Genomic DNA, 18,587 nt, shown 5'->3' with positions numbered 1-18,587 from the left:
ATTCCACAAGAAACCTGTCAAATCAGCGCCAAGGCAGTGTTCACACGTCGTCATCCCTACGCATGTAGCTCTCGACTCACACTATAGTGGGGGCGGATGGAACTTCAGAAAATATGCGCATTTTAGATCTGAGTTGGGTTCTGTCTGTGAAAGTCTGATATGCTTTTGTTGATGTAAGCCGTGTGTGTGTGTGTGTGTGTGTGTGTGTGTGTGTGTGTGTGTGTTTGTGTGTGTTTGTGCCGTCCAGAAGAGTCCACATTCTGTAAATAATAAATGTAGACTTTGGCATGTTGTGAAGAAAGAGCTGCATTGTTTCTAATATGCTTCTTCTCACATACAGGTAGGACTATGTTTAGTTTGAAAGGTCTAGCAGAATCTTCAGAATGTACCTGTGGAGCATCACAAGTGTGTGAAGTGGATTCTTTCTATCACATCAAGATTGTTGTCCTTCAGCCTGTCCTACAGATCATTTGTCTTTTGTCATAAGCAAGGACAAGTGCAGCACCCGTTTGTCACATCAGTAAAAACTCACACTTTTGTTTGCCAAAAAATGTATGCATGCAAGCTCAGGGAAAAGTTCCTGCCGCACTCACGGTATTATACCCAAGCTCGCAATCTGTGTGTTATTAGCGGCTGATGGTGTTTCTGTCGACAGATCACCGAGCTAAAAGAGGAGCCGATAATGTGGCAATGCAGAAATAGAAAAGGAAAAAGTCGTTAATGCAGTAACAGGAATCCAAAACAATTAGGTTGCAATTCAAACCCACTTGAGAATGATTACTCAGCAATCTATTATTGATAAAAGTATCAGTAATTACAGCGGGGAATTATAAAATCATGGCAAATTACAGTCACCAAATTATTGATCAATGGAAAATGAGACAAAATGGCATTTAAAGAAAGACACCAAAAAGGAAATATTGGTTATGTGGTTATGTTTAAAAATTCATTAAGAGCTCAGTTTGTATAAATTCCAGATGGAAGTTTACCGAAAGCTGAAACCCCCTCTTTTCTGCAAACTAACTGGCATGGTAAATAATTAATTGTATTATTTCTGAGTTTATTTACTCAGTGTGTTTGGTCTACGCTCATGATTTGCTCTCATTAAGAACTCTGATGAGCGACCCTGATTTAGAATAATTCCCCATCACACCTGTGTTCCACCTGCTATCCAGGGTACGGCTTGAATGGCACACCTGCACTTCACGGTTACGGTTTCTATCATCCGTCCTCGATCAGATTAGATGGGAAACATGAGTAAGCTTCAATCTTTCACGGAGGTTTAATCTAGAAATTGGCTGAGCCACTTGTGCTGCATTCAGAGCCAAAACCAGTTTGTGGAACTGTTTCAGCTGTGTGCCATTGGTTTGTGTGTTGCTGAAAACAAAACACGGTGGTCTGAAGTTGCACGCACAGCATTGTAGCTACTGGGTGTTGTGAATGACGTGAAACAGGCGGGTGATGAAGAGGCCATGGGTCTTAATATGCCCATTCATAAAACCATCTGTGTGCTTCATATTATACATTTTTCCAGTATATAATTACATGTGAGAATACAGATTATATATTGTATAACTATGTAATCATATCAAAGCACATTAAAATCATGCTGATACAGATTAATCAACTCTCCATTACAGTTTTTTCGTGGGAACTTGAACGGCTTATTGTAGAAATTGAGAACTGTTTACAGTTTAAAAAATCTTTGTTGTTATTAATAAAGGTTATTATCTACAATACAGTAATATCCATGAAGTGTTGCTGCATAGGAGTTCCAAGGCGATATCCAGCCTCTGCCATATTGTGTTTAATTCACTTTCTCGTCCCTCTCACACACACACACTCACACGTACAGTTGAAACTATTTCAACAGCTTCAACTGTTGTAAATCTTACATTCCACACATATCTAAAGCAACACAAACAGTGCGATGCGGGGTTTAAAATATGGACATCTTCCCTCGAGCTTCTACACCCCCCCTGGACCGACGTGAGAGAGAAAGCCGACTCAAATCCATGATTCCAAGCACCATTCAAGCTGAAAGAGAAATTATCTCTTCTGTGTTCCACCCTCATCCAGAAAGGCATTTTGTCTAGCACTGCGAGGAGTTTAAATGGGGAATGGGCACTGCTTTATTATGCTGCAGTGCCTTGAAAATGAATGTGGATAATAGATATATTCACAGCGGTATTAATATCCTCAGAGTTCATCTTTTTTTCCACCCTCATTCCCCATTTTCTCTCTCACAGGCTCCAAAGTACTTTGCCCTTGGCTATGCCTTATACTAAATAGATTTATGAGAACATTTGTGTCATATTTCCTCTTTTCCCGGATTGTCAAGACAGATTGTCAGTGCACCACTGATTGAGTGGAATCACCACACAGACTTAGTTCCCATTGTCAGGCCCCACATATTCATCTCTGGAGGGTTTAACAAGTCAAATTGGCCGATGACACTTCTCTCACGGCTCTGCGGCAGCCACTAGGATGAGGTCAGGGGTATGAAAATACCGGATTCTATAACTACAGTTCAAATGATTTTATCAAAGACTAAACATCCATTATTACACTTTCTCTGAACTAACACACTAAATGGTTTAAAAGAGAGAGAGACGGACAGTCCAACAGACAGAGAGGCAGATAGTTGAGATCACTCAAAAGATCTAGAAATGGCGTTCGTTTTGTAGTGACGCAACACTCCTGTGATGTGATGAGGTTTAGATTCTACAGCCATAAGTTCGACATGACCAATAACTGACTTCGTCTTTGTTCGATGAACTATAAACATCCCAAAAGAGGAGGGATCCCGTTTCAACTCGAGACCAAGTCTGATGTATGAAACAGTTTGACCGCTGCAGGGGACTCTCACTTCCTGTTAACTGATTCCTGCAGCACATTTCCAATTGCTTAATTTGCCACTGCTCATGACTCTGCACCGCTTGCATTGTATTCCAACTTTCAAAACAAGTTATAAACTGTTTGTTTTGAGTTGGAAATACCTGGAAAATATTTCAGGTGAAAAAGTGTCTTGTCTGAAAGGCACTAATAGTTTTTCTAATCCAAATACACAAAATCAGACAAAAAGGATCGGTGGCTGGGCATAGTAGTGCCAGCTGCAATCCATTTAAATATTAAGTAAAAATTTCTGTTTCTGGTGTGTGTGTGTGTGTGGGAGAGCGCTCACTAACTAAATAACTGAAAGGAATTTCCACGCATTGCCACATTCCCACCAGTAACCAGGGGAAATCATCAATTTTTAATCATCATATATGAACACACAGGCGTTGTGTTTAGTGTGCACAAAATGTGATGGTGTGGACTAAGATTAGAGAAAGCTTTAATGGATCAGTGTTGGGTGGGTTATTGGGAAAAGAAGAAGTGGAGGAAATATTACATCATTATGAAAAAAAAGATAGTCGTCTACCAAATGTAATGCAGGGAGGTAACTAACATTTTAATGACTTAATTCCGATTGACTGACTAATGAATTAATCTCTAAAATGTAAAAGTATTCTATTACAACTACTACTTATAACATAAAAACTAATAATAATTTAGTTTTGTCAGTGCAAGTGCAGTTACATATTGCAAAACATTTAATAATGTAGTTTCTATAATCTGGTGCGTTGTATGAGTTGTCATTTTATAATCAATATACAGAAATATATTTAGCCTCAGTAAAAACACAAATTAATCAATTAATACATGATCAATTTGATCTGTGTCACTGCATGAAGTTTCATAACAGTCATTTCTGTAAAAGTACTTCACGCAGTCTATGAAGTGCTTTTCACAAAATCAAATATTGCCACGTTCTCGACCTTGTGCGATCTTCAGGTTGTAATGATTTTACCAGCAGTCTTCAATCGATGCTTTTTGGAGAAGAGGGGAAAAGAAAATACAGCAGTGAATTCGTTCTCACTGACCCAAGGGTAAGTTTGAATAACCACTTATGGACTCGCTTCTCTCTGTAGGGAATGGAAACCCTTTGAACAGAAACAATCAGCTAATTTAGCCATGTAAGAGTGGGCTTAATCATATCCTCAGGTGGGATTTGATAACAGCATTTTATGACCCAAGGTTTTTCATTCACGGCTCATCTGTATTACGTTATGAGCTCTGGGATTCACTTGAGCGTTTGTTGTAGCATAAATAGAATGAATATATTCGCTTTAAATCTATCTCGTCTAAACTTGATTCAGTGAGAATCTATACATTTGGATACATTATACTTTAATTTGAACTTGAATTTATTGTCATCTCTTTCATGTACCTCATTTGGAAGGAAACACACTTTCATATTTATTTTGTATATATTAGAAGTGGTGCTCGCTGTTGCATGTCCCTTTAACTCCCCTTCACAGTAAGATGCGTCTTCGTCACTGGTGCCTTCTGTGCAGTGTAGTGAGTGTAACCGTACACCAGATACAGCTGATCATTTTATGGCAACTTTAATGCTGCTGCAAGCAGGGCAACCGCATGCTGCTTGATTGCTCGCTAATCAGCTTTTTTTGTCTTGGCATAAGGTTAGAGCAATCAGGTAAATCAAGTATACATGAGGCAGAGACAAACTAATAAAGCGTATATGCAGAAATCCAGTGCTATGCAGTGTATACCAACACATACAGTATATGTCAACACCTCCCACACTCTCTTTGGAACACCCATATATCCAGAACAGTACTGTATTTGACAAGTAGGGCCAAGATTGTATGTGAATATTCCATTCTAGAGCCATCACCAATAATCCTACTGCAATTTATTTTAACTTCAATTTTCTACCACAAAAAAAAGAGCTAGACTTTCACCCAAAATGGCTGCGTCCTTTAAAAACTGCAAATCAGCTCAGAATGATTTTCACCTGGATTCCTTGTCCCCAGAATGCTCCCAGAAGACAGCGTGCAGTTACATAAATCAAGTCTTTTTGTGCTGAAGGACAGCTGATGTAACAACGGTGCGACAATGATGAAGGAGCTACAATTAAACAAACTGAGATTTTTTTTAACATGGCCCTTTAAAATCATAGTGACCATTGTTACATATGAATTTGGACCTGTTCCACTTTTTCTGTCTCCACACACACACATGCACTTTGACTGACAAAGTGTACACACCATGTAACTAAAAGCAAGCTGTTTTTATCAGTGTGTGCACGCTGATAGTGCTGAGGCGAATGATGCAAGTGGAGCCATTAAGGTCAATCAATGCGTGTCTCTATTTCAAAGACATCTGATAGTGACCTGACACACCCAGACTGACCGAAAACCATCAGCAGACTTCATATTTTTCATTTTAGACATATTATTCACCTCCACTAATGTTTTAAAAACACAGAAATACCTTTTATAAATGTGTTGTGTCCACATTTTGCTCTTTTGAGTCCACACAGCTGTATAATACTACTGCTACCACTACTAATGGTTATTAGTCTTCAAGCTGCATTTGGATACAATAAGTTATAGATTCATCTGTTTCAGTCCAACTTCCATATGCACTTATCAAAAATCCATGGGTTTTAAATGTAGGTCATTAACATAAAGCAGAGCTTAAAGCATTCTCTCGATTGCTATGAACTACTCGATGACAATGATCTATAGCTTTCTAGCTTAAAGTTATGAGCCAGAAAATAACAGTGCCATTTTGTCAGGGATGACTCGATGCTACGGTATACAACTCTGGCAGGAGTTGCAAATGATTACTTAAATATGAAAAGATACATCACAGGTTGATGATTGATACGTGTGTCATATCAACAGACTATAAAAACTAAATCAGGTTTCTTATTGTCCCCAGTGCAGTAAAAATGCTATAAAACGGCACTAGACCAACAACAGCATATACTCTGATACAGTTAACTGTGATTAGCAATCATTCTTCTAGAATAAATGCACATTTGAGTTTAAAGGCGCATGATTTAATATACCATTGTGAATGCTTGCGGCGAAGGAAACACTGTGTAAATTGGTGGATGTGAAGCTGTGCAAACATGCTGACGAATCCCATTCTCGGTGGTGATGTGGAAGGACTGGAAAGCTTAAAGATTAAAGTAGCCAATCAGAGGTTGGAAAAGCTTTCATTTCCAAAGGGAAAATTGTTGAGGCCTTGATTGCGCTTATCAATGAGCCATAATCAGTGAACCACTTCTAACCACAGTCAATAGTTTTGCAATTTGACTCGTCACTGGCAGCTTTCTGGTAAGCTACTGCCGCACCTCTACAAGCCTTAGTTAGAGCAATCTTCTTCAAAACTCTGATTGATTATAAGTCAATAAAAAATAAGGGAACGAGGTAATACATACATTGTAATACCTGTGGGCGGCACACATTATTGTGTTTATCGCCGACCTCTTGGAGAAGGGAAATTACACACATTGGTAATGAAGATGGCTCTGTGTGACTCACAAACAACCACTCAACTAAACTGCAAGAAACCAGACTCCAGTTTAAGCACTAAGCTAATGATTAAAAATGTATTAGATTACACATGAGATAAAAGCAAAGCAGAGGAAAGTTATATTTAATGTGTTTAGTGTAAGACTTGGTTTCATTTACTGTATTTTCACAGGGTAAATACTATTCTTAATGCTTATACTATGTGTGGGGCCAGTGCAAGGTTTCACTGTGTTCCTTTGGGATCGACCACAAAGCGGATTTGATATGTGTGGCAGAAAAAAAAAGATTCTATTGAATGGTGTGATTCCATGTCCAGAGTATTTCTTAAGAAATGTTCTCAGCTGCTGTAAAATGTCCTGTCGTTGCTTCACAATGAAAGCTTGCAGCACTATTTCATTGCAAAGCTTTCACTGTGAGCTTCATTCAGGAAGTGTTGACGAGCATTAAAGGCATACAGATTGTACAGTATATTCCATTTGTTACATGTATCGTATATAAACTTTTAAAATACTTTATGACAGCTGACTGCAAAGTACACTGAACATGGTACAGCAGGAGGTTTCAAAGTGTAATAGATGTGGCTTTGATTTGTGATACATGATGACTTCTTGATTTTAAATTTCAACAAAAAGTTGAATTGTCTGATACTCTGTGTCTATGTTGTTTTGTTAGACATTGCACTGTTATGCCTGTGTTGCTATCCCTTTAAGAGTTTTTCCTGGCCTTGACCACACAGTAAACAGAAAACAAGTCAATACAGCATCTATGTTAGTAAAAACATAAGGTCATTGTCAAACGTCAAAAACAAACTCTTCCTCTGGTCCCTTCAGAAAAGTAAATTCCACTTCAATGTTACTGTATCTGGTTGAACAAGCCGGTTTAATTGTATGCGATGAAACAAGGGAAGCATGATGTGCACCCAGTAAATTGTATTCTTTGCATGTCTACTCCTTAAATAACCCCAAAGGGCTTTTCCAAGAGAAAGCCATTTACCGGTCGCAGTCAATTAACTGACACGTCTCTAGAATAAATGATTCCAGTGACATTGTTGATATCACTCAGAATTTGGAACATATATATACAAGAAGTCCAAATATATACACGGAGACTATTGAGTCCACTTAAACAATGGCTGGCAGCCTCAGTCAAGTACATAATTAGTTGAATTAGATTAAATAACCAATTACGAGTCTAACAGAGTAAATAAGCCTGCAGGGATTCCACCCAATGCTTGAGAATAGAATTAGAGCGGAATTAGTTTATTGACAGGCAGAATGACAACACGGTCACACAAACAACTCTATTCCTGTCACAAAGAGAGGATTCTGGCTGTCATCAAGGGAAGGGATTTATAAGTGGAGAATGGAAATATGTTGCACATATTAAATCATAAACAAATAAATAAAATCCAGGCTGGAAATAGAAATTCATTTATGCATGTCGTTTGGTAGCTGTGTGTTTATATTAAAAACTGTAGTCCTCTCCAGGAGGTATTAGAAATATCAAGAGACGTCTGCAGTTTGACTTTGGCTATACGCAGTCATCAATCATCCAGATTGTAGAAAGACATACCAGGGGATCGCGATAATCTATAGATCAGCCCTAAGTGTGCTATACAGCCATAGGAAGTTGTACCGCAGAACATAAAATCTCTCCAAAAGCAGGTCTTCCACTTCTAAGTGTGTATTTTTCTGCTGGCACCAAGTGATCCTCAACACATCATCTGTTACATGTGGATTTTGTGCTGATCCGCTGTATATCTGTTTCTCCTGCTGAATCCTGTCACGACTGCTGCTGCTGTGACAATATTTCCCTATGGAGGTAGTTAACATAAATGTTCCAACTACCGGAATAGGAGTCGATACATCACAACTCTCCAGAACTACAGAGCTTGTTCTACTGAACCTACAATTAAGAAAACACGAACCTGGCATCATTGTTCAAAGGTTGCTGTAGATGTAGACAGTGACATGGATCCTGTAGCTGTTTGAGATGTTCTGACGTCTGAGGTTACTGATAAGATGATCCAACATATTTCAAGTGCATAATGATGGTTTTCTTTAGACTGTATAAACACTAGAGGATCATACTAAATTAACCAGTATACAGTTAAACCAGATAAATAGAAATTCATAGAAAATTGTGATTGATTTCACACACAAATTCATTGCATCAATCCTGCATCCAGTGAGAAGGAAAAGGGAATCGCCTGACCAATCAAGTCCAACAACCAATAGAAACCAAGCAATGCAAATCAAACACAGCCTCACTAAATGGCAAGATAAATGTGTATCAGTGCATCTTCAAATTCTGATATACCTCAATATTACATGCATAATATAATCATCTCTATATGGTGGCACAGAGATAGAGAGAGAGAGAGAGAGAGAGACGTACCTTTACTAGCACTCTCCACATGCTCAAGTTCCTCTGGAAACCTCAGGATTTCTGGGTGGTTGTCTTCACACTTTTCAGCCAGGAAATGAAGAAGTGTTGTATTGTTAGAGATGGATTTAGTGTCTCGAAGCTAAAAAAGAAAAAAAAAAAAGGAAAAGAGAGGAGATAGATCATTATTACGAAAGTTTACACTAATTGACTTGTCAAGTTCACAGCTTTTGGTTTGAGCATCCCTTTTTTTCATCTCGCCTCAAGACAAATCCTTTGCAAACATTTTGTTAAATTGTAAGAAAATAAATGCTGATCCGTGAAATGTAACATTGATTGGGCTGAAAACCTATAAACTCTGTCCTTCATGGCCCGTGGTTAGAGACGTTTTTCAAACTTTTCAGCCATATATCCCTTCTTGATTTACACAAATAATAAAGTAAAGTATTCTCAAATTTAGCGTTTACATTTCCTCCCACATACAAAAAGTAAATTCATTACCACTAAAAATCTAATGTGGTTATCCTCATTTGTATTCATATAGATTACAGTTTTGGATTGCACGCAAAACAGTTGAAATTTGTCTGGAAACATAATAAAGACAAAAATAGAATCAATAAAATCTATATCATACTTCAGGAGGCCAACATTGTGACAAACTCATTCACCAAGTTGTCCAATGTCTTCTCACACTGTTCAACTTTTGGTCATTGTGGGGTGTTACAAAATGATCAAACATCACAAATTTTGACACATAACATATAATCTATTCTGCTCATTAAACCCATCTAATATTCTAAGTTCATCCTGGGCAGAGAGCAACATATTGAGACGGAATCTCGTACTCCATTGCATTCCTACAGAGTTGAAAATCTGAAAATCTCAATTTAAAAGGATGGGAGACTGTATAATTTATTACATGAAGCATTAAATATGTAAAAATATATGCATAGCGAGTCAATTTGGGCAGACTTGAATTTTCAAAAGCCAAATATAAGGGAGAATTTGATCCTTAACTAAACACGTCCCATTGATGGACAAACAGACTCAGGTTCATGTCGGGTGTCAGATTTTGTTTGTTATACTTTCAGTCATTATTTCCACAGAGCTGAGTATCCTCTGGGGCTTTCATGATGGCAGGCAGCAATCATAGGGGGAAAGAAATGTTTGAAGAAAGTGCTATGTCTATGTCTATTTATGTCCTTTCATTGGTAAATGGCCCACAAGATTATATGGGAAATGATGTAAGAGGCAACACGAATTAGCTGTTAATCATTGTCGACCTGTTATCAAATGACAGCTTGAATGAAGGCAGGATAAGACAAAATACAAAATGATAACTGACACACTCTAATTACAGGTAACTATAAACACACACACATACACACAGGATCCAGTGTCTCCACTTCAGTGAATATGAAACTTGTTACATATTCATTTCCCACCATGATTGCCATGCTGTTCGAACGGCATGCTGGGAGAGCTAATTAGCACAGCCCACCTCTGTGTACTCATAATGACAAAATCCAGACTGTAAACAGACTGCATTTGGACATATCCACACATGTGCACAAGAAAGACGCACATCCATACATACAGACACCCGTGAATGTGTTTATCCTCACAGACAATCACACATCCTCCATCAGATAATGATCAATTGTTTGCTCACAGTGGGAAATCACAATCTAATTTCACAGATTTTGATTATTTATTTTTATTGTTGACACCAAATAGTCATTACAACACACAAAGTCCTTCTCTGACTTCAACACGATTGTTCATATTAGAAATAGGTGATAAATATGTAAAATAGCATTCAAAGAGTATTCATTTTAACTATTGAAAACATTACAAACTCATCAGTGTAAAAATTTGTAATCATAGAGACTTGAACCTTCAAGTTGTGCTCACAGAGAGGAGGCAGATGGAAACACGATGGGTATTTATTGGCTGCAACAGGTCACATCTAAGCAGAGAAACCATGTGGCTTTAGGTAATTAGGCAATCAGAAAAATGATGGCACCACAGGCATATTAGTGTTGTGAGGTCTTTACGCTAACAAGACTGGACAAAGACCAGAGAGATGGCTCCACTGTCTTTATGGAAAAGCTATCCTAGGTATATACTCATCGGTTTTAAACAGAAGCAAGTTGAAAATGTGAAACTGCCTAAAATCTATATCACATTATCTTATCCATTCCCCATTTTGTCTTGAGTAGATATTTGTTAGGCTGCAGCAGGGTATGTTTGCCATGGTATGAGGATTTTACTTATTTTGCCAACACTGGGCCAAATTTGAGCAGCACCTCATTCACTTGCAATTTGCAAGTAATTAGCACTTGGCTACTTAATCCAGTATCACGCTGCCCCTACCTGAGCCTGGGGCTTCTACCGAGCAAAAGAAGAAAGGCTCAAGGTGGTATTTGTAGAGGTTAGGTTTGTATTAAAGCTGCAGTGGCAGATGGGATGACATAATCAGTTAAAAAAGATATTTTATAAAACACAAGTACAATGAGAGCGAGGCAGAAAGAGACAGGTGTTGAGTGAAGGAGTTTGATAACGTCTCGGGAGAGTTCCAAGGTAACTGCAGCCAAATCTACACTGTAAATGTTCTATCAAAAGAGTGACGGATCTATGGCAGTCCACTGCTTGTGAAGTATTACATTAGTATGAAACTACATCTCTTTTTCCCATTTGTGGAAGGAGGGGTTGCTCCTTTATTATTCTTGCTCTTTATTAATTTCTACGAATCAAAGACAAGTTAATTCAAGGCTCTATCTCGCACCACAACCTCCCTTTTCTAATACCCCTGTGCTATTTACCGTAGCTCTTCTGCGGCAGGTGATTTCACAACGCTGTGCATGCGGTGGTAGATCAAATGGACTGCAGATCAAACGTACTTAAATAGTGCTGTATTTGTGTGATCCATCCTTAAATGCTTTAATGGAAGAAGCACGAGTGATGCCAGCTCAAATGCCAAAAGAGGCACAGTGAATCTTGCTTTTAGACGATGCGCAAGTAAAAAGGAAACATTTGCCATGTGGCTGTCAGAGGCTGTTAGGAGTGGAATTAGCATGGCAGGATTGCTGCACCCAACAAAGCTGTAACTTATGGGGCTGAGGGAAAATGAATTACTACCTGTGTGAAAATATAGCACTTTGATTTAATGGGATGATTTGGGACACCTTCAATACTCAAGGCCTAAGTATTCAGACATTCATTAAATTGTTATTGGATTGTGGGTGGAGAGGTGCTTGTACAAGACTTTTGTTCAAAATTGTCATTCCTTTGTCCTTCCTATTGGGACAAGTGTGCAGAATGGCAACAGTGACTGACATACTAATATAACCCCTGGAACCTACGTTGAATTTCAATGAATGCAGCTCTGAAATATCTAGAGATCTCCAAGTATCTCAATACCGTTTACCATTTAAATCTCCTTTTGAGAAGAGAGATTTTATAGCCGCCATTTTTTTTATGCCTACAGCATTGATCCATCTCATACTCTGTTGTAATGGAGTAATGGTTCGGGGTGCGCATCGATACCAATTCTTCACATAAATCTGTTCATTCATTCAATCTTCGAAAATGAACTGCCTTGATGTAAAAACCCCTGACTATTTACTATAATATGTTCCAATACATTAAGCGGTCTGAGTAGCAAGCCAGACTGGAAGCCAGACTGCAAGCCAACAGACGCCCACTTAAAATATCTACTTGGGAAGCGAATAACACAATAATTCACTAATAAATAACAGGAAGTGGTGATGGGAGTATGCAACTCTCACACTAACAGAAGGATTGTCTGTCTCTGATTGCTCAATTTCACTGCTGTGGACAGAGCAGATAATTTAGATTAAACAATAAAGTCGTTTTTCTATCAAAGTGCATGGTTTGCAGTTCAGCAGAGTGCAATGGTGAACATAAACGTCTTTAGTCTGGATTTGAAAGTAGTCAGTGCTAGAGCAAGTCTCAAATCTTCTGTTAGTTATTCCAGCTATCTGTTGCATAGTAACTAAATTTTGCTTCTCTGTGTTTTACTTTGACTCTGGCAACAGATAACAGAGTGGTCCAGGATGACCAGAGAGGTCTAGAGGGTTCACATCGTAAAAGCATTTCAGTGATGTATTTTGGCCCTCGACCATTTAGAGATTTATAGACGAGCAGCAGTTTAGCAAAAATCATTTCCTCCGACAAACCGGGAGCAAATGCAGGGATTTCAGAATTGGTGTAACGTCTTCAAATTTCGTAGTTAAAACTCCAAACAGCTCTTTTTTAGTCTTGAGTCTTTTCCTTTGTCTTGTTAGGACACGAGTCCTCTAAGACTTGCTTTGTTTATAAGATGACAGTTCGCCAATTCCGTTGCTGATTTGATTGTGACTGTTTTTAGATCTGAATCCATTAGAGTACCTAGATTTCAGGCATGGTTTTTAGTTTGTCAAAGACAGGGCGCCATTGTGCATGTAATATAGGATTATTGCAGAGAGAAAATCCACCCCCAGTGTCATTTATAAAATAATTGTTGTGTACGCTTGTACTGTGTATCTGTGCGCCAAGAATGACAGTGATGGTGATTTCCTTGCTATAAAATTCATTTTGAAAGCTTTACTTTGACATAATGCCTCTCAGAGGACACACGGGCACACATTCGTTGGGTAAACAACCCCCAGTTAGAAATCAAGTGCCTCTTACTCAGACTGCCAGGCTTGCCCAACATAAATTGAACAGAAATTGTTGATATGTGGACTTAATTATGTAGAGTGTGAATGTGTTTTTTTATCATCAATAGATTAAAGCTGAGAGGAATCTAATGTTGTGTTCTTGTCTAATTACATGGCAGATGGTTGTTCACATTTACTTGATAATTTTCTTTCCAGTTACTTATTATAAAAGACACTTCTTATCTTATGTAGCATTTCATGACTTTAATAATAGAATGATGAAGTTAATACCAAGCTGTGGTGTTGTTTGCTCAGACCACACTATGCTGAGGTAAAATCCACCACCATCTCACCGCTGCCCTTGAGCACAGTGGTTATTCAGGTTCCTGATTATACTTGACCTGACCAGCCCCCGGGAGATTGCTGTGTCCTTGGCGGGACAATGAGCCAGAGCAGAGAACTGAATGTGGAAGGCAAAGGTGGGTCAGCCTGTGCTCTTCCCCTTGGTCCTCATCCCCCATCACCACCCCCTCTTCCCTGATGAGCCCATTATGTTTCCCAGACCCACCACCAAGGGGGCCATTTAGTTGATTGACTAAAGTGAGAAAGCTGATATTTTTTCTTGTCCATCAATAATGGCCCAATCAGCCCCTCGAAGTGTTACCAGTTTCTACACACCGACACTTCACCGTGATTCACTCAGCTTGCAAGAATACAAAAGGCACACTGGATTCACCACAGCAAAATCATTTTCACACATCAAGCCAACAAATTCTGCGACACACTTACTGTAGATCCAGGAAAGTATACAGGGAAAAATAGATTATTCAGGAAATATATGCTTTATTTACTTCCCTGTGCTCCACAGTTTCAGCACTTAAGAGAAGAGCTGTTGGCTGAAGTTAGACAGAAAACTAGTAATCCCCTGTGAGAAACTGCACATAACATGAATCAACATTACCAGGCCTTTGCTCATCTGTGTGTGGTGACGAGTTACCTTGCAGAGGAAGTTGACGTTGAAACCAAACGTCTGGGCATTCCTCGAGCCGGCGTTCATGTAATTGCCAACTAGCAGCACCATCTCCAGCAGCTTGCTGAAGCCGTCGCTCTTCTTCACCTCCTCGCAGGCGAACGTCACGTTCATGATGTCCGGCCGGATGTTATTCACTTGCTCCTCGAAAGTCAGCTTGAAGAGAATGCTGTTGAGGCGCGGCCGAAGGAGCTTCACTGAACTCATCTGGGGATTAAAAGAGAAAAAGATTGACGTTTATATTGGCTGTAAACAAATAACCAAGGCTCTGTAATGGCTAGTCAAACAATTTGTAAGTTGAGGATGTGAAGAGAAAGTTTTTCGCTGTCCTAACTTTCGAAAAGATTTGATGTATTATGTGCACACATTTCAGCCAGGGAGCGTCTAACTGCTCTGACTGACATTTCTTTAAAGGCCTTTCAAACAATGATGGTGTTATTTCCCCCCGCAAAATGACCCCCTGCAACAAACTGCCACTGCTTCTTTTAATACACCTGCACAAATCTGCACCTGCAGTGAGTGGAGAGCGCAGAGACTTAAAGTGACCCTTACAGTGCCAGGTGCAGTCAGTGTAGTGTCGCCTCCCATTATAGGAACAGTCTATACTTAAATGCATTTGCACAAAGGAAAGTGACTGAGATGACAGGTAAACTTGTACTTGCAGGACAATTCAAGAGAAGCCTGCCAGGTATTTCCTATTCCCACATAAAAACATATTACTGCCAATACACAGGTTTCTATCCTCCAATTCTGCTGCTTTTAATGTCAAAAATCCTCATGGTGAAGTCTGAACCGTCCAGATGTATCAATCCACTTAACTTGTCTGTTCACGCTCACTCCCACCTCTCTCATTTCAGATGTGCCTGTCCCCCACCTGACTCCCTCACATGACTCCCATCCCCTTCATTAGTCCCCACGCGTTTCCTGTATACCGGCCAATTTCACCTTAAGTCTCTGCCAGATCGTCTTGTACCGTAGCTGGAGCCGTTTGGCCTTTGTTCTGTCTGTTAGCTCTGTTCTGTGTTCTGACCTTAGCATGCTTGTGTTTTTTTTATGATTTTGATTTGTGCCTCGCCTTTCATACTTCAGTTGGTGTCTGCCCGCTCTCGGTGTGTTGATCCTGGATATTCGCCTGTTAGTGTCAGAGTCAATGCGTTCCCTGCCTGCACCTCTTCGTGCGTTCGCCTTAGTTTGACTTCATTTTGTATAGTTACCATTTTATCTACACCATCTGCCTGTTTGCTTTGCTATTGTCCCTTCCTGTTCTGCCTCAACACAGCCACATCACGCTTTAATAAATTGAACAAATATACATTTCTGTAAAAGTTACACCACTTTGCCTGAACCATCGTGTAAATATTGCAACAACAGCTTTAATGAATTGCAAGCTACACTGTGTTTGGCATCAAATCTGTTTAGCAAACAGGATTAACCCATTTTCTGCCCCTTCCTGATAACTTTGGAATAAAGGAGGAAATCTCACATTAAACATATTTTTTCGGGGACTAATCACCGTAACTCCCAGATTAATGTGTGTTACTACCACTTGTGGCTTTGTTTATGAGTGGAATCACTGAAGCACAAACAAATTAAGGTAAAATGAGAGAGAGAGCGAGAGAGAGAGAGCGAGAGAGTGAGTGAGAGGAAACCCATTTGTGAAAAAGGAATAACATTACAACAAACAGGGTTTTGGCTGTAGATTATGTGGCAAAGCAGCAACCACACACACACTTTGTGCAGATGTCTGCATAATACGCTCTTAGAGGAAGCCTTCAGATCAAACACACACTGTTCCAATGCTGCTTAGATTTATTCATGTGTATGACCAAGTTGTCTATCAAGCAACTCCTCCTCTGCTCACACCAACATCCCACCCAAAACACACACACACACACACACACACACACACACACACACACGAATTGATTTGTCTGTACACAATAAGGAGAAAACACAATGAAAGCAAGCAAGTTGTTGACAGCTGTGGCAGAGGAACGTTTGAACGTGGCTTATTTCCCAGGGGAGCCAAAGGGCTGCACGTTGAGAGCTACTTCATCAGCGGGGAGGGATATAATCACAACATCGGTGACGTCACAAGGTAAACTGTCACCCTTTGCTTCATTACATCTCCTAAAAGATGAGGCAAATAAAAGCTCCCATCAGCTAAAGTATTGACGGGGAACTCTGGGTGGGCTGTTTGGATCGCGTGCTATTAATGCTCTCGTGTAGTTGCAGTTGCACTAGAAGAGCTGCAAGTGCGAGTACAAGCTGAGGGAGCGTGCAAACCGTTGCATTGTTGAGTACAGTAGTCATATTCCGGGTGCCGGATGTAAGAGGGAAATCACTGGACTGCCACACAAGTGACATCAGTGAGGCATGCTCTCTTTTGCTGTCATTTACCAAGTCACTGTGACAAAACTTCAGACCACTTGCCTCCACCCTGGTCTCTCTCTCTCTCTCTCTCTCTCTCTCTCTCTCTCTCTCTCTCACGTGTGTGTGTGTGTGTGTGTGGTAGACAGTGGCACCCTCCTTGCCTTCCACTCTACATGACTGGCAATAGGAAGACACACAAAGACAGAAGTTAGATATGAAAAACAGCCATTTATCATGTAGTCGAAAGCAATGTCGCCTTTTTGCAAAGATCCATGTGTGGATCTTTACAAAATACATTGAAACAGGCATGATATTGAGAATTTAATCCATTATATGACTAAAAATGTTAAAGTCAAATGTGCTGTATCACTGTGGAGGGGGAAATAAATTCCTTTGATTGTCAAAGGAAACCTCCCAGCCTATTTGCTGCAAAAAACAGCACGGTCAGCAGTTTGGGAGCAGTCCTCAGCATTTAAACCACCCAAGATGCCTAACTGGGGTGTTGGCCTGGCGAGTTAATTTGTTCATTTGTAATTGCTTGACCCGGGTGCAAATCTCAGCAGCTTATGAGGGAGGTAACATTTTCCATTCATTTGGGAGTCTTATAGACAAGGTGTGTGTGTGTGTGAGAGAGAGCGAGAGCGAGAGCGAGAGAGCACCTGGAATCTGGGGTCTTTTTGGACTATTATGGTTCTCCACACAATAAACCCATCGCTTACCATCAACTATCAAGGGCATATCTGTTATGGCTCTACACCTGGCAGACTACGGCGTGGGTTTAAAGGCCGTGATACGCTTCATCCAAGCCAGCCACAGTCACTCTGGAAGGTGGTGCAAAGATCCTGGCATCATCGAGAGGAGAGGGGGCAAAGTGTGTGTCTGTGTGTGTGTGTGTGTGTGACTTTGTCTTTCTAATCTCAAAGCAATTAATCATATAAATGGGGATAACGAAGCAAACTTTCAGGAGAGGGGAGGGGTTAGTAATAGGAATTCTGTGTCTGGCGTGTGTACTCTACACAATCGCACTTTGACTTTCAATTCTCTCCGTGGAGAAAGGACACAGAGATGGAGAAGAAGACAAATGCAAACTCTTCCCTCAGTCACACCACAAAACACTTGGCCAATACCTGGGAGAACTTTTTCAGATGCAGACCACCTGGTTTGCAGCAGTGCCCCTCCTGTGATAGTTAAGACTATCCTGCTACCAGCTGTTAGCTACGGTTCACCATCTTATTATGCGATATTAAAACAGAAGGACTGGCAACATCATACACACACATTTGAGATGATCCAGCTTGCTGAGGTTGCACCAAAGCCTGATTTCATTAACTGGTGCAGTATCGTTGGTATAGAGATGTAATTTCAGGCTTAACAGCTAATACGCTCCTCCTATCCTTTCTCTATGTGCGGTTCCAGTGGTTACCATGGTCACGCAGCGAGAGGAGTAAAACAGAAAAAGTTCAGCAATCGACAACTGGGGTGGTGAAAGCAAAAGAAAGCCACACACACACACACACGAGAGTGGAAACTGCCCTGTGTTTCCATGCCACTGCTGCCAAACCCTAGGCTCTGCAGCATGGAAGAATGAATGAATCCATAACCAATAAGTAATATGTGCCACTGTTATCTATACATTGCTGCATCTTTTATACCGAGTCATGAATCCTCCCACAAAATGCACACACTGGAGTGAGAAACAATGCAGAAGAAAACTGGCGAGGGTGTGAAAGTGTATGAGGGAAG

The 18,587-nt window shown here is 40.1% G+C and overlaps 1 protein-coding gene across 4 annotated transcripts in view; it reads right to left on the bottom strand.

The window, feature by feature from the left end:
• diaph2 (diaphanous-related formin 2) overlaps positions 1–18,587 on the bottom strand; it is a 326,344-nt gene that overhangs the window by 106,217 nt on the left and 201,540 nt on the right. For all 4 annotated transcript variants that reach the window (XM_076149017.1, XM_076149018.1, XM_076149020.1 and 1 more), the window contains 2 exons: positions 14,439–14,678; positions 8,790–8,919 (listed from right to left, as the gene is read on the bottom strand). In XM_076149017.1, coding sequence (XP_076005132.1) covers positions 8,790–8,919; positions 14,439–14,678 — 370 coding nt within the window. The remainder of the gene's footprint in view (positions 1–8,789; positions 8,920–14,438; positions 14,679–18,587) is intronic.

Source organism: Genypterus blacodes, unplaced genomic scaffold, assembly GCF_046128005.1.
Source record: "Genypterus blacodes isolate CSIRO-AG114 ecotype Tasmania unplaced genomic scaffold, CSIRO-AGI_Gbla_v1 ptg000044l_1, whole genome shotgun sequence".
NCBI classification, from domain to species: domain Eukaryota; kingdom Metazoa; phylum Chordata; class Actinopteri; order Ophidiiformes; family Ophidiidae; genus Genypterus; species Genypterus blacodes.
The sequence above is the reverse complement of the archived record's forward strand: the minus strand, read 5'-3'. Positions and strand labels throughout refer to the sequence as shown.